This window comes from Penicillium concentricum, assembly GCF_028827145.1.
Source record: "Penicillium concentricum strain IBT 3081 chromosome Unknown utg000002l_segment0_segment0, whole genome shotgun sequence".
Classification (NCBI taxonomy): Eukaryota; Fungi; Ascomycota; class Eurotiomycetes; order Eurotiales; family Aspergillaceae; genus Penicillium; species Penicillium concentricum.
Window position 1 is genome coordinate 5,608,366 of NW_026622755.1, and position 14,479 is coordinate 5,622,844.

Here is a 14,479-nt window from a genome sequence, read left to right on the forward strand (position 1 = left end):
ATTCTATCCCCCTCTATAATTATGTACTCGTAGTGAACCTGTACTAGGGACAATCGGAACCCTGTCTCTTGTTTAAATAGGCGAATAACAACCCCTGCAGCGAAAAGAGAAAAACTCATCAGATATCAGAACACACGGTGAGATCGGAGGAATGCGGGGATAAACCACACATCAGTCCATTTTGGGTAATCATACGCGTTGTCCACAGCTCTCTGTATATAAAAGTTCCAAAAGGTTAGACTTCTAGAATATCGTCCCTGAGTTAAGGTCACGGCACGGCGACCGCACCAATCACCGGCCCGTATGTAACACCGGCCGCCGGCCCGGTTGGGGCTGTGATTGGTTCGCTTGGCCGAGGCCTTGTCTTTTTGGGCCAGCGATCTATAAATGTTGATGTTGCTTAATTTCTCGATAAGATGTTGGCATTACATTATAGAATGTCTGAGGATATATCTATCGGCTCTCTTCTTCTCACTCCCTCCATCTCTCTTTCCATCCCCAGTGCCAAGTCGTGCCCTAACTCATTCCATTGATCAGTGATCCACAGTAAGTTGTCTCATAATTCAAATGCCCCGCGTTGGATTTGTTTGATCTAATACGATTAGATTGCAGTTTACCGAATCTTGCCCGGTCCTGTCTTTACACCAACCCAACAGACTGTCAGACGGTGACGAACAGATGATGGTAGCATTGTCTGCTTGAACTATACAAATTACACGATAAGCTATGACACAGAAAGTCCAAGCCCAAGAGCAGGCTATGCCATTCGGTATCCAGCACACCAAAAGCCGGATGGCGGAACTGTTGGCAGCCGATGTAGTCATTGCTGCAGGTTCAGCAACATTGATAACGCCCGCGGTGATGATCTTTGACAGGTAAGTCGACTTGGACTCTATATATCATTAACATATATTGACCATCACCCAGACTCGTCGTCGAGAAGTCCTTCTACAACCAACCTCTCTTTCCAGCATTCCGCAGACACCTCTGGTTCTCTCTCACACAACCTGCAACTTTCTTAACATCACGACCCAGTCTCCTTGTCTGGTCCCTTTACACCGCAACGTTTGCCACAGCCAATGCCTCAGAGACTATCCTGAGCAAGTGGTACCCGAAGATCGACCATGCTATTGCAGGCATGACCACATTCGCTTCAACATTCATAGTTAACTCCTCCGTGGGCATCTGGAAGGACGTGAAATTTGCCCAATTATTCGGCCATGGCAACACCTCCGTGGCAGCCACAAACAATACAGCCACACCAGGCCCAACTCCAACTCCCACCTCCACCTCCAATACAACCTCAGCCCCTAAAACGGCCCGCTCGATCGGCCGCACCCGCATCCCAGTAGCAACATACTCAGCCTTCCTCGTCCGGGACGCCCTCACAATCTTTGGCTCCTTCAGCCTTCCCGCCATGGTCTCAACATCGATCCCAGACTCCATCGCCTCCCAAGAATACCTCAAGATCCTGATCGCGCAGCTCGCTATCCCAGCCTCCATTCAACTCATCAGCACGCCAATCCACCTGCTCGGCCTAGATCTATACAACCGGCCACAGGTGATGCCGACCAAAGACCGGATCAGCCGTGTCAGTCGCGACTGGATTGGCGCGTCACTGCTGCGCATGTGCCGCATTATCCCCGCTTTCGGAATTGGCGGGTTCGTTAATACAGAGGGCCGGCTTTACTTGCATGATCAACTTGATGATCGACGGAAAGGCTCTTGAGGTTTTTCCAGGCTTGAATTATAAATATAAATATATACGAATACGGATTCATAGAAGACAAATATACCCTTTCTTTTTTTTCTTTTCTCTTTTTTTCAAATGATCTTGTGTGTGTCTTATACCCTATCAGTTTCCCCCACTCCCGATATCACCGGGCCGGTTGTAGGCGGTTCAACTCGGGATCGGCAGAGGACACAACGTGAATTTTGGACCTTTTTTTGATTACGTTTTTTTCCTTCGGCATTTTCTCGCTTGGAATTTGGCAATGACGTTGTGGAGGCTGGGATATCGGACTACTTTGTAGAGATATTGCTGCCGTGGAGTCGGATGGCGGTGCCGATGTCGGGTGAAAGTATACCGCTGGTTTGGCTGGCCTGAAAGGAAGGGTTCTGAAAAAGGGCTTGGAAATGGAGTTGATATAGCAGATATTTCATCTAGACTGAAATATTATACATATATCATTTAAGGGAACATAAAACGACACACGAGCAAATACATAACCCTAGTTCCTTGAGCTCGTTACACGACAGTCGGGCCTCTAGCATTCATGAAACACTTGTTGCACGATTGTGGAAACAAGAAATCTTGTCTTTCTTCATCCTGTAACCATTTAATTCAGTTGGTACCGGTGACAAATCATGTAGAATGCGATAGTACCGAGCCTGAAAGCGATCCAGTGCTTCGCTGCCAATTGAATATGGCAATGACCCTTGCTACCATCACCCTCATCCTGAAACATATCGAAATCATTGGAAAGATGCTCTGTTGCACCCACAAAGCCTTGCCTAGGGCATCTATGTAATTCACGTTAGTCAGAAACCTCGTATAGAGAATCATGGAAATTCCACAGCTATCTATCAGTATAGAAACGTGGGCTCATCCCGGTCTACCGTTTACCGTTTCACCATCTTTGAAGGGGAATAAAGGTCAGCGGGTTTGAGGGGGCAGAACCAAAAGATCTACTGTGAAATTAAGAAGGTTTGGGGGAGCTCTGTAGTTGCGTTGAGGGGAAAGGACTAGCTACAGAGGCGGTAGAGACTATATAAGTGTGAGAGCAAACGAGAGAGACTATGTCAGATATTATGTTCAAGCCCAGCAATAGACAAGACGAGATATATTAACTTAAACACAACAAATAAAACCTAATATTGGAATATGAAGTATCACCAACTTCTTGATATGGGGCATATGTATACTCGGAAATAGAAACAAGATCATATTTTCTATATTTGAAATGAGCTAGCGAGGACCAAGATACTGGATAGGGACTCTAATCATTTGTCCTTGGAGGAAGTTAGTTACACCCAAACGAACAACACACACGGAAAAGGTGGAGCCAAAGGAACATATATTGACATGAATGCCCCTTGCCGATTAGACACCGGAACTTGAGTCATCCTACCGGCGATCTAGTAGATATCAGACTCCTAAAATGCGTTCAATATGTTTTGCAGAGCCTAACTATAGATGGCATAGCACAGGTGCAAAACCCAGTAAGACATCTCTGTACACACGAGAGCAAACTTCATGTAACAAACTGGAAAGTGTCAAAGGTCCAAATTCACTATAACTACGCCTTTATTTGGCCAACATCGTCATTGGCTATAGTTGTCTATACTCGCCCAAGCAACACAAAAGCCCATGACAGCTACTTCATTGGCTGCAAAATAATCAACTCTCTTCCAAGGCCATTAACTCGCTTCTTACTCTATGCCCCGTGGCGGTAAATTTCCAGGTCAACATATTATGAACCTATACAGTGCACAAACTACCTACACGTATACAGAAAGACGACTGGTTTTATATATGCCAGAATATACCCCCCCTCCCCACCCGCACATCTACATTCGGTGATTGTTTTTCCGAGTCGCAGAAATTGGTATTAGAAGGCTAGTCATGTTTCAAAAGTAGCCTCAGAGCGATGGGAATATGGCACTCCGATATGTCTATCTCTACCGGATGAACATAAATACTAGTTTACCGCAGGCTTGCTTGGTTCCAGCATGCTCAAAAGCACATTCGCTTTGCATGCGGCCAATTTCGCTCTCGGTCATTCAGAGGAATGACTCAATGTAGGCGGGGCCATCGCGGGCTATTCCATGGCTGATTGCCGATCTGAATCAGCCTGAACGGCGGAGTCAAAGTTTGAGCAACAGGCGCGAAGCGAATGCTGGCCGGTGCGTCGTTGTCAGAGACGGATGAGTGGGATCACTTCGGGTGATCTTCTCACGCACAGCAGATTATATCGCAACACTGGGTGGATCAAGTCGGCCATCTGGCTTTTTGTGGAAATCTGATAGAAGTGGCAATACAGCCAAGCTCATCGAATGTCGGTGTCCATGGCCTCCGTTCCAGAGACGCGGCCTTTGGATCCCGAGCTGGTAGCCAAAGAGTCTGCATGGCTGAAATCATGCAAAGCATGGCTCGGGTCAACAAAAGACGGGTACTGCCCGCCGGCAGTATTGAAAGATGACGATCTCCACATGTGCTGGTGGGCGATATTGACCAGTTTGCCGAGGACTGCAATCTCGAGTTTCAGCTTGATGCTGTACAGCGTGGCCTTGAGGGTCGTCTGGTAGATATAGTAGTTCCTAAACTCGATAATCATCAACGCGATATCCATCAGGATACAAGACACGTTGACGGCGAGCAGCTGCAAGATCGTCTTGCGACTAACATGGTCCTGATTCAAGCGCAGCATGCGATTCGTCTCCCACATGTACAACCCGGAGATGATAACTTCCTGCACACAGAAACCTGTCAACTGCAGCTTCTCCATGACATCGTACCCCGCAACCGAGGCTGCTGAACTGGAAAAGTTGGCTGCGTAGGTGAGCACGGTTGTGGGCACGTGCAGGAGAAAAATATTCGTGATGATCATGGTTCTCACCATGCGCAGAACGCGCATGTTCTGGATCACCAGATGGAGACGCGAATACAGCACGAACGATTGGCCGGTTACCATCGTCCACCAGCCGATTGTTAACAGCGTGACAGGCACCCAGGTTGCGGACGTTAGACCGAAGAATTTGAGCAGATAGCCGATCGAATACGGCAAGATTCCAACGCTGGCTATCAGCATGCTCCAAAAATATGGGCCTTCATAGCGTTTGAAGGTTAGGAAGATGAGCACGACTAGCTCGATGACGTTGTACCACGCGACACCGATAAATGTTGCAATCGTAATACGGACACCAATGCTATCACCAGTGTAGCTACCGGTGATCCAGTTCCCTGGGCTGGAGTCGCTGAGTGAGGCCATATCCTCATTGGGAAGATCTGATATGGGAAGAAGAGAACACACGGACGTGTGTTTTTTTTTGGGCGCGGGGTTCCCCTAAATTTATTTCGCTGATTTTCCCGGCCCCAAGGGGTGCCAAGTGGGCCAAGTGTTAAATAGTTTTGGGATTTATTTAGATCAACAATTCTGAGATATCCACTTGCCGTGTCTCGATGCTAGGGGGGTTACAAAATATATGTGTATGGGAATTTATCTGCTTTTATATAGCCTTAGAATGTATATGGTACTGTTCAGGGTATGGTCACGAAGTGGCTTGGTGCTTATTATATGCCCAGACTATACGCCCAGATTATACGCCCAGGTGCTTATATTAGTTATATGCTTGTTAGATGCTTAGATCTTCCCAGAAATTCAATACTCATTTCACTCATAAAAAGTACCCAAATTATATGAATGCGGATGTTCATCGTTCAGAGGAACTGGTTATCAGAAGAACATGCCGAAGTCTTTCAAAGTATCCTGGAAAGCAAATATAAATATCAATCATGTTAAATATCCCATCTGTACACGTCGTTATTTAAAATATCTGCTTGTTCAAGCCATCATTTAAGGCGATTTCATTCCAAAAGTCTTCTTGAGCGAATCCTCCAGCCCAGAACCACTCGTCAAAATCAAAATTCAAGTCTAGAGCCTCTGCGACATTTCCCACTTGTTGCTCTGCCAGCTCGTCCTTCGGACCCTCGATAGGTGGCATGGGGCTCCCTGCCGTTGTTGCTGGCGTCAAGAGTCTCGTCGCGTCACCGATACCAGAGCCAACTGTGCTGGGAGATTGAACTGAGCTTTCCGTCTTGCCCTCGCTTACCTCCCTCTCAAATTCTATCATGTAGGCTCCTAGCGTAAGCCCCATCGTTCTCTTAAACACGCGGCAAAGATAACTCGGCGTTACACCGACCTCTTGTGCTAACTCCTTCAAGCCTCGCTTCATTATCAGATCCTGATCATCCCACTTGGTCCGTAACAGCGCTAGAACCCTTGTGACAACTTCCTCTCTGTCTCCAACAAAGCTCGCATTATCTGGTTGACATCTCTTACACGGCCGGTGACCATCGCGCCGCGCTTGGTCTTCTGTGTCGTAAAATACAACATTGGCTCTTCGAGCCAGGCGTGCAGGACAGGTCGGGCGGCAGTAGATCTTGGTAGATTTGACGCCGTAGAGAAATGAGGAATGGGAGGAAGGGGTGCGGTGTGTGAGGGCGCGCCAACGAGCATGGGAACTTTGGAACTGATCGGAACTGATCGATCTAGAAGGTTGTATTTGCATGTTGATAGGGTTATTTGTGAATGTAGGGATATGATGTTAGTGAACAGTTTCCCCTGAAATACTTAAAATTCTCCGGGGAATTCATTGAATGCGGAGGTGGTGGCGTACCGCATTTGGCATGGAGACTCACCGCCCGGAAATAAACCTGCATATCCCCTGAAGTCATGGAATATGTGGAAGGGCAAAATGATGTATGTGGCTCTGTGATATAGCTGACACATATCATTAGTGATTTGATCCTGAATATTTAATTGGACCTGGGGATATGCGTATGTATGGGCTAGTATTGAGGGAAGCATGTTGATCGATTACATCGATGTTGTATAGAGATGGATAAAATTCCCGATTTCAACTTGGCTAGATTTAATTAAAGAGAAACCTCCTATCTCTCGCATCCAAATTGTGTAGATAGCATGCAATCTGGTCTACGTGCAAGAGACCCTTTTGTTGCTTAAGTTTATTAGACCTCGAGCAGCCGTCCAACTATTAGTAGCAGAAAGGGGAAGTTAGCGTATTGGTTTATTTCGCCTTTTTTTGTTTTCAAACTCTGACCTACATAAAAATCAAGGAGAGACTAATATTCTTGATTTCCAGAATTGACCTGCTAGTGGGTTAGTCTCTAGAGTCTACAAGATCAACAAATTTAAGGTATACTATTAAAGGAGGCTCTGGGCCAAATGCTATACCTAATCTGGCTGAAGTGTTATCACGGGTACCTTACATTATGATTAACAGCACAAAGTTAGACCGGATGATAATCCATGTATGTTCTGGGGTCAGAAATATTAAATGAATAGCGGGTTCACTGTGCCAATATGCCCCTAAAACATTCTTCGACGTGGTTTTCCATCTTGTGCTGTCTAGAAGCTGCTCTACTGGCTTCACTTATATTTCCATATAAAGATGTTTATGGATCAAAATTAGCAAGACAAAGTATACTAGTGCATCAGTATGCTCAATTAAAGCAGTTCCGTGTGTTGCATCAAAACATTTCAAGTCCAAGTATATGAGTATCATGGTTAAATCTTTGAAACGTCAAAAGCCTAGTATTTTACCACTTTATCTTCCAGTCCGTTCCTTTCACTTTGATCCTGACCCATAGAAAAGATAAAAACGCGCCGACGTAGCTGAGTCCAGCAAAAAGAGCGACTCCCCAATACTTCTCTTTTCCTGTAGCCTCCACCGCATCGAGAAGACCCCCGGCAATTGGGATACTTGCCAGTACCCCAAAAGATACTACCGTGAAACAGCTCGCGTAATATCGTCCGTATTCCTGAGTTTCGCAAAGCTGACCTAAGCATATTGGTGTCAAGCTAACATTTGAACCGCTGCAGAAACCGAATAGTAGTATAAAGACCACCAGGAGTGCGTAGGAATCCAGGTTTGGTGCGAGGATATCTGGTAACCAGAAACCTAGAACTGATACTGTGCAGAAGAATAACGAGACAATCATCGTATTGTATCGGCCAAATCGATCCGCCATGTCGCCCGCGACGTATCGGCCAACGCATGAAGCGGCATTGAGAATCGCGAGAAGCTGGTATGCAAATGCCGACGATCCCGATAGTGCATCCTCGTCGGGTAGATGCTGTCGATCGATATAGTAGCGTGGTATGTACGTAATCGGGATGAAGTACGCCAAATCCGTTAAAAGGACTCCGGCGGTTGTGAGTGTCATGGCTCCCGTCCCATCCAGGAAGATTTTATAATCCGGCAATGTATCTCGCCAAGTTGTCTCCGGTCCTTTGCGGGGAGGGATTCTGCTTCGGCAGAATGCCACGCTGATAGTGCAAAGTACAAGCAGCACAAATCCGAGGATCCGGATCGACCATCCCCAGCCAACTTGAGGGAGGAGTGATTGTATCATCAGGGGGAAAAGCACGCCACCAAAACCACCTCCAATGAATGCTATACCACTAGCAAGACCGCGACGCTCCATGAACCAATGAGCGACACAGCCCATTGATGGTGTCAGGAGAAGGGATGAGCCGATACCGGTCATGATGGAAAATGACATGAAGATCTGGTAGTATTCTATATCGTCATTAGCTAGGGAACGTCGGTATCGGTAGAGTGTATGAACATGAACGATTGCATGTGGTATAATATGAGAACCGATCTTACCTGTCGAGACACTGAGGGTGAAAATGCCAATCAGCGTGCAGATAGTCCCCGCAATTATCAGTGCACGCGGGCCCATTGCATCAAAGGTCGGTCCTATCTGTACTCCACAGACCCAGTTCACGAAGGCGTAGACTGAGAATATCCAGCCAAGGGTAGATGATGAAGCCTCCGGTAATATCACTTTAGATATCACGACCTCGAACACACCGCATGTGTTGTAGATACCCAGAGATGAGGTCAAGCCACACCACGCACCCAATACCACCATCCAGGCATCATGACCACCCTCGGGATAAGTGATCTCAATGTTGAGAGGTGGCAGGTCGGGTGTTGTGGGGAGCTGTGGCGATGATTTTTCGACATCGGAAGGAGGAGAGTACTCGCTGTCAGAGAGCATCTCCTTTTTATACGAGGCATCCGAGGCGTTCATCGGGGATGAACTGCGTTCGGACCTTGGCGATATCATCTCGGGGTGTTTCATTTTTCACGTCTTGGAATCATCTGTAGAGATGAAGGAGAGAAGGCGATTGTTTGCTGTACTAGTGGATTCGGGATTCTTGGAAGTTTTATAGCTAGGCTTCTTCTTAATACTATTGCCACGGGGTATGACGACAGAGACCATGAACAAGAATTTGATTGAGAAGAGCCGTTAAGAAAAAAACAAAGCATGATATTTTATACCCTGCCAGTATGTCCTGAATGTGTCCAATCAGCAGTAGGGAATGAAATTGTATCCATAGTGACCAATTAGAGGGAAAGACTGGAGGTGTACTCGAAATAACCAATTAGTCTGTCTCGGGCTAGGTACAGGAACTGGAACTCAATCTCTCTGAAAACGGCGAGATCAAGTTAATTCTAATGGCGATTTATTGCAAATACACAGCACGATAAAAACTCTAGTGATCTCAGATACTTGATTTTTGAATCAGCCTTTGCACTTTCTTGACCAAGTAGTTAACCATGAAATAGTTCATTAGATCCTCCAAGTCAATGTGTTCTCAAATTGACCAATCAGCGGTGAATGACCCGAGCTATGAACACATAATGGCCAATCAGAGTTAGGCAAGGGTTATATAAGGTACTCAAAGTAGCCAATCACCGGTAGTGTCAGTGAGCTAGAGTGGATACATATACCATACTACATTAATCTACTACCATGCTACACCATTAAGACGAGAGAGTTATAGATTTTTTATTATCAAAGCATAGCTATAAACACAAATTGTGCTTCTGCCTGAAATCCACTGAAAATCACATTTTCTCGTTGCAAACAGCGAGACTGGATTGTCGTAAAAGAAATTAACATTCTCACCCATTTCCAATACGTGCATGTTGCATATCAGCGGGGCTTTATTTGGACTCTTCAAAAGGCTAGATACTAAGTTGGCAATAGATCCCGTTCTGCATATCCTGTAAGCCAATACGACACCCCACGGTGCCCTGTTGCATTGACCGCCCATGAAGAAACTTTCTACGGGGTTGTAAGCAAGCCGTTGGTAAGGGAGTAAGTAGTAGGGGACTTGTCAATTGACCACTTTTGGTACATCCCATGCGTGCGGGATTGATCGAGTGATCTATATAGAGCTGAAGACTCGCTGTTTATCAGTTATTTGGAGTACATAATATTATGCATGACTCCAATTAGTCACTGTAAAATCAGAATATTGTCACTGGTCACTAACTGTTTTCAGTATTACAATTATGTCTAAATTTGATCTCATATACATTTAAGATTCTGTTCTGATATTTTGCGTATACAGGGCTTAGCTTTGATTAGACAATATAAGTTCACAACCCTGTGATTTGCTACTGGGGCAATTCTAGTGCATGTTTCCTATGTGTTTACTTCAATTGTTAAACTTAATTTCCATGTGGCACATGATGTAAGGACCTTGAAATTTATAGTGTTTCGACATGGATATATCAATTAACCAATAAAATACCTCTATACAGAAGAAACAAATATGTATCGCTAGTTACTTCCGGGGTATATCCTTAAAATGCACTTCGTATAAGGGCTTGGCCACATCTTAACAGTGTAATACAACCTGGAAAGTACCAAGCTGACGGCATAGCCGGGACTATGACTGGAAGGAGAGATTCATCTGACCTAGAAGGTCCTAACAAACAGGGACTCCGGCAGCCATGTCCCCAACGATGCATGCCGAGCCAAAATGAGAAATTGTTAGTTTATTTCTACAAGGACAACATTGGCGGTGTGGAATAAGCGGTTATCTACATTCACACGGTACTAACCATACCATACACCTTTCGAAGGGATTATAGCGTATCCTCAATGGAATTTGCCACTGATTAGTAGAATGTTGGCTCCAATTGAGTTCTTGCGTACTCCATACTATTCGTTTACTGTGATATCTGAGGGATATGACATCAGGCTAGAATATATGACAATACCAAACGAAAATACTATATTGTAGATCAGAGTAAATTAAAGGAGCTCTCCCGGACTTAAAGTGGCGGAGTATCACCAAACACGCTGTCCATCATCCTGAAATATTATTAGCAACCCGTCAACATCAATTACAAGGACAAACTCACATAGCAGGATACCGTGTTCCAGGGATCTCAGTCCTCTCGATCAATGCCCGGATATCTTGCAGCTCCATATCCGTCAAATGAAGAGAGACGGAATTGGTATTCTCATCAAGATTGTTGATCGACTTTGTACCGGGAATAGGAATGATGTCAGAGCCCTGGGCAAGAAGCCATGCGATGGCAACCTGGGCAGGAGTGCTGCCGTGGTTATTGGCAACATCCTTCAACCCCTGAACCAGTTCAAGGATTTTTGGGAAGTGTTCCTGTGCATACTTGGGTAGCATGCGGCGGAAATCATTTTCGGGAATATCGGAGAACGATTGAATCTGACCAGTCAGAACGCCTCGGCCAACAGGACTATAGGCAACGACGGCGATACCAAGTTCGCGACAGGTACTCAAAATCTCGGTGGTAGACGATTCAATGTCCACAGCGAATGGACTGTATTCAACTTGATATGCGGCAATAGGGTGGACAGCATGGGCACGGCGCAGAGTTGCAGCAGAGCATTCAGATAATCCAAGATGGTTGATCTTGCCTTGCCTAATAGTGTATTAATGACAGAGCCTCTTGATCCGAAGGGGTATGACTTACTTCTTCAGCTCAACCATAGCCTCGATGGTCTTTTCAATAGGCGTCACACCATCAACTCGATGGCAGTAGTAAAGATCAATTGTTTCAACCCCGAGCTTCTTCAGACTTTTCTCACAAGCAACCTTGATATACTCGGGGTCAGAGCGGACTGTCTGAATACCCGTGGCGACGTCAAATTGGATCGCAAACTTGGTGGCTAGGAATATATCCTTGCGGTTTCCTGACTTCTTCACCCACTCTCCCACTGCGTCTTCACTGTCAAAATATAGGTCGGCTGTATCCCAGAATCGCGCACCGATCGCATGGGCATGCTCGAGGAAGGCTACCTTGTCTTCGAGAGAACCGGCAGATCCATAGATACTGCCGAGACTCATGAGCCCAAGACCAATAGCTGGAACTTGAGGGCCATCACGGCCAAGAGATCGAGTTGGAAGATACATGGCTGGGTAATATCAAAGAGAATCCGAGGCAGCAGATGTGAACAGTAGAAGTAGAAACTTGAGGATTGTAGTGAAAGAAAAGCATAGGTATCAACAGAACTATTTATATTTTCACACGGCTAGTTTCTTCAATCCTAACACCAAATATCATTGAATCCCTCTATTAGTGCCCATTACAAAGGGCGTCATCCGCATCCAAATGGATATATAGATGGGTCTTTTAATAACCAGCCAACCAAAACACTTCAAAAGCGAGCTCACCAATCAGGTCCTAGCGCAGTTAAATATTAACTCCGATCGTCTGCCAAGGACCTCGGAAGCCACTTGTGTATTCCCGGAGAGAGATTATGTTCTCTGATTCCTCAACTGCTGATATGCACGGCCACGTCCCATTAACCCGCAAAAAGGCCAAAACAGGCTGCAAGACCTGCAAGTAAGTATATGCCCATCCTCAATCTAGCACTCCCTAACTAAATCAAGAATCCGCCGGGTCAAATGTGACGAAGGCCGACCAGCTTGCCGACGCTGTGTATCAACCAGCCGAGTCTGCGACGGCTATGGCATCTGGGGAGGAGGCGGAACTCCCTACGGGCAGCCATATAGCAACCGTGCTCTCTCAACCTACTGCACACCGGTTCCAGTCGGCGACCTCAGCCACGAGGAACAGCTGTGCTTCGACTGGCTGATCAAACGAACCGCAAAGAAATTCTCCGGTTTATTTCCATCTGACTTCTGGGAGTCCTTGATTTTTCAAGCTAGCGCGCAGGAACCCGCTGTGTGCCACGCTGTCATTGCCTTGTCGTCTACGCATCGGTTCCAGCAGCAATATGCCGCTGTGTTAAATAAATACGATGAAGAATGCTTCACTCTTCGGCAATATAACAAAGCAATTCAACACCTACGCACCAATGTAACCAACAATAGCTACTCTCTCCGAGTAGCGCTGATTACATGCATGCTCTTTATCACCTTAGAATACATGCGCGGGCAGTATCAGATGGCGGGCGCACATCTCCAATATGGCATGAAACTTCTCTCCGATATATCCGCACCAAGTCCTCCGTCATCCATGGTGCCGACTACTCTGCCCCCTGAAGAAGACTTTGCATACAATGCCTTAGTCGACGTCTATGTCCGATTGGGCATTCAATCAGCCATGTTCGGCCACGTGCCTTCACACCTGTATATTGTAACCAAAGACCCGCTATCCACCAGTCTTCCTTATACATTCAGCTCGCTCCTAGAAGCAAGACGCACCCTAGATGATCTGCTGAACAGAGTCCACTGTCTAAAAAAGCAATACCTCGACCACCACGCATCCCAGACACCAACCAGCCAGCAACAAATGCTCAACACACAAAGCAGAATTCTCGCAGACCTATCTCTCTGGGGCAAAACATACAAAGTCTCAATCGCACGCCTCGAAGTCAACAAGATATCAGGGAAACACCACATCGGCTACCTCCTCCTACGAGTACACTACGAAATGGCGGCAATAATGGCCTCAGTCTGCCTCTCACCAGAAGGATCCGAATCCGAGATGATCTTTGACTCTTACACCGAGAACTTCATCAGAATAATGTCCAGTTTCCTCGACATATGGAGAATCTGGACAGCAACAGTCTTCGTCGAAGAAGACCTCTTGAAGCTAGCTAACGCGCCCGAAGACCTGAAAGCCATCTTCCAAAACTTCAAGACAATGTCAGACATGAACACGATCCTGGAAGCTTCTCTACTAGAACTCCTCGAAAAGTCCTCCATACTCAACCAATACCTGAAGGCACCGGACTGTGGCAGAAACGGGTTCACCGTTGAGATGGGGTACATCCCACCTATATACTATACGGCTCTTAAATGTCGTGTTCCGCGGCTCCGGCGCCAGGCTGTGAGGGCGTTGAGGGCTGCGCCGCATCGGGAGGGGTTATGGAATGGTTCCCTTTTGGCGGATGTTTTAGAGGAGATTATTAGGGTTGAAGAGGGAAATTTTTATGCTGGTAATGTGTGTATTAATTCGGATGTTGGGCATATCCTGCCTAAGGCTGAGGATTTGCTTGTGCCGAAGGTACCGGCCGAGGCGAGAGTCTCAGATGTTAGGGTTCTTCTGCCGGACGATATCTCTGGGCATACTTATGTTACCTATCGGAGGCTTGTAGGTGGTGAGTGGGTGACTTTTAAGCGGAAGATTGGTGTATAGTTGGTGCGGTAGACATTGGAACGATGATGTGTGTATGTAGCCTGCGCCTAGGTGCCGTTTATAGGTCGAATGGAAGGTTTGGAGGTATGGATAGCAGGTCCTGGGCTTTCTTTCCATTAGAAATCAACTGCATTCTCTTTTGATCATAATTTTCTTTCGTTGTTTATTGTACAATTTTTATATCACAGCCGTGTAAACGCCCATGGGTCATGATTTCGTAAGATGCCTTCCAGTATCCATAACACCCCACAGACCTTGTTTCCTGCGCTTCCACATTCAT

At 46.2% G+C, this 14,479-nt stretch overlaps 6 protein-coding genes across 6 annotated transcripts; 2 read left to right on the forward strand and 4 right to left on the reverse strand.

Annotated features, from left to right (window-relative positions):
• Positions 1-726: 726 nt before the first annotated feature.
• Positions 727-1,729, forward strand: N7517_005801 (uncharacterized protein; the record flags this gene model as incomplete). Its single annotated transcript, XM_056723531.1, has 2 exons — positions 727-875; positions 928-1,729. 2 exons carry the CDS (start codon positions 727-729, stop codon positions 1,727-1,729), a joined length of 951 nt encoding a protein of 316 aa, XP_056579781.1.
• Positions 1,730-4,049: 2,320 nt separating this feature from the next.
• Positions 4,050-4,991, reverse strand: N7517_005802 (uncharacterized protein; the record flags this gene model as incomplete). The annotated part of the gene is made up of 1 exon (XM_056723532.1): positions 4,050-4,991. The coding sequence occupies one exon, from the start codon at positions 4,989-4,991 to the stop codon at positions 4,050-4,052; it is 942 nt and encodes a 313-aa protein (XP_056579782.1).
• A 556-nt stretch (positions 4,992-5,547) lies between these two features.
• N7517_005803 (Ada DNA repair metal-binding) lies at positions 5,548-6,291 on the reverse strand (the record flags this gene model as incomplete). The annotated part of the gene is made up of 1 exon (XM_056723533.1): positions 5,548-6,291. One exon carries the CDS (start codon positions 6,289-6,291, stop codon positions 5,548-5,550), a length of 744 nt encoding a protein of 247 aa, XP_056579783.1.
• A 1,236-nt stretch (positions 6,292-7,527) lies between these two features.
• On the reverse strand, positions 7,528-8,845 carry N7517_005804 (Major facilitator superfamily domain general substrate transporter; the record flags this gene model as incomplete). The annotated part of the gene is made up of 3 exons (XM_056723534.1): positions 7,528-7,584; positions 7,649-8,325; positions 8,416-8,845. 3 exons carry the CDS (start codon positions 8,843-8,845, stop codon positions 7,528-7,530), a joined length of 1,164 nt encoding a protein of 387 aa, XP_056579784.1.
• Positions 8,846-10,884: 2,039 nt separating this feature from the next.
• Positions 10,885-12,005, reverse strand: N7517_005805 (Aldo/keto reductase subgroup; the record flags this gene model as incomplete). Its single annotated transcript, XM_056723535.1, has 3 exons — positions 10,885-10,924; positions 10,975-11,514; positions 11,566-12,005. 3 exons carry the CDS (start codon positions 12,003-12,005, stop codon positions 10,885-10,887), a joined length of 1,020 nt encoding a protein of 339 aa, XP_056579785.1.
• A 374-nt stretch (positions 12,006-12,379) lies between these two features.
• On the forward strand, positions 12,380-14,199 carry N7517_005806 (Zn(II)2Cys6 transcription factor domain-containing protein; the record flags this gene model as incomplete). The annotated part of the gene is made up of 2 exons (XM_056723536.1): positions 12,380-12,438; positions 12,486-14,199. 2 exons carry the CDS (start codon positions 12,380-12,382, stop codon positions 14,197-14,199), a joined length of 1,773 nt encoding a protein of 590 aa, XP_056579786.1.
• Between the last annotated feature and the right edge of the window lie 280 nt (positions 14,200-14,479).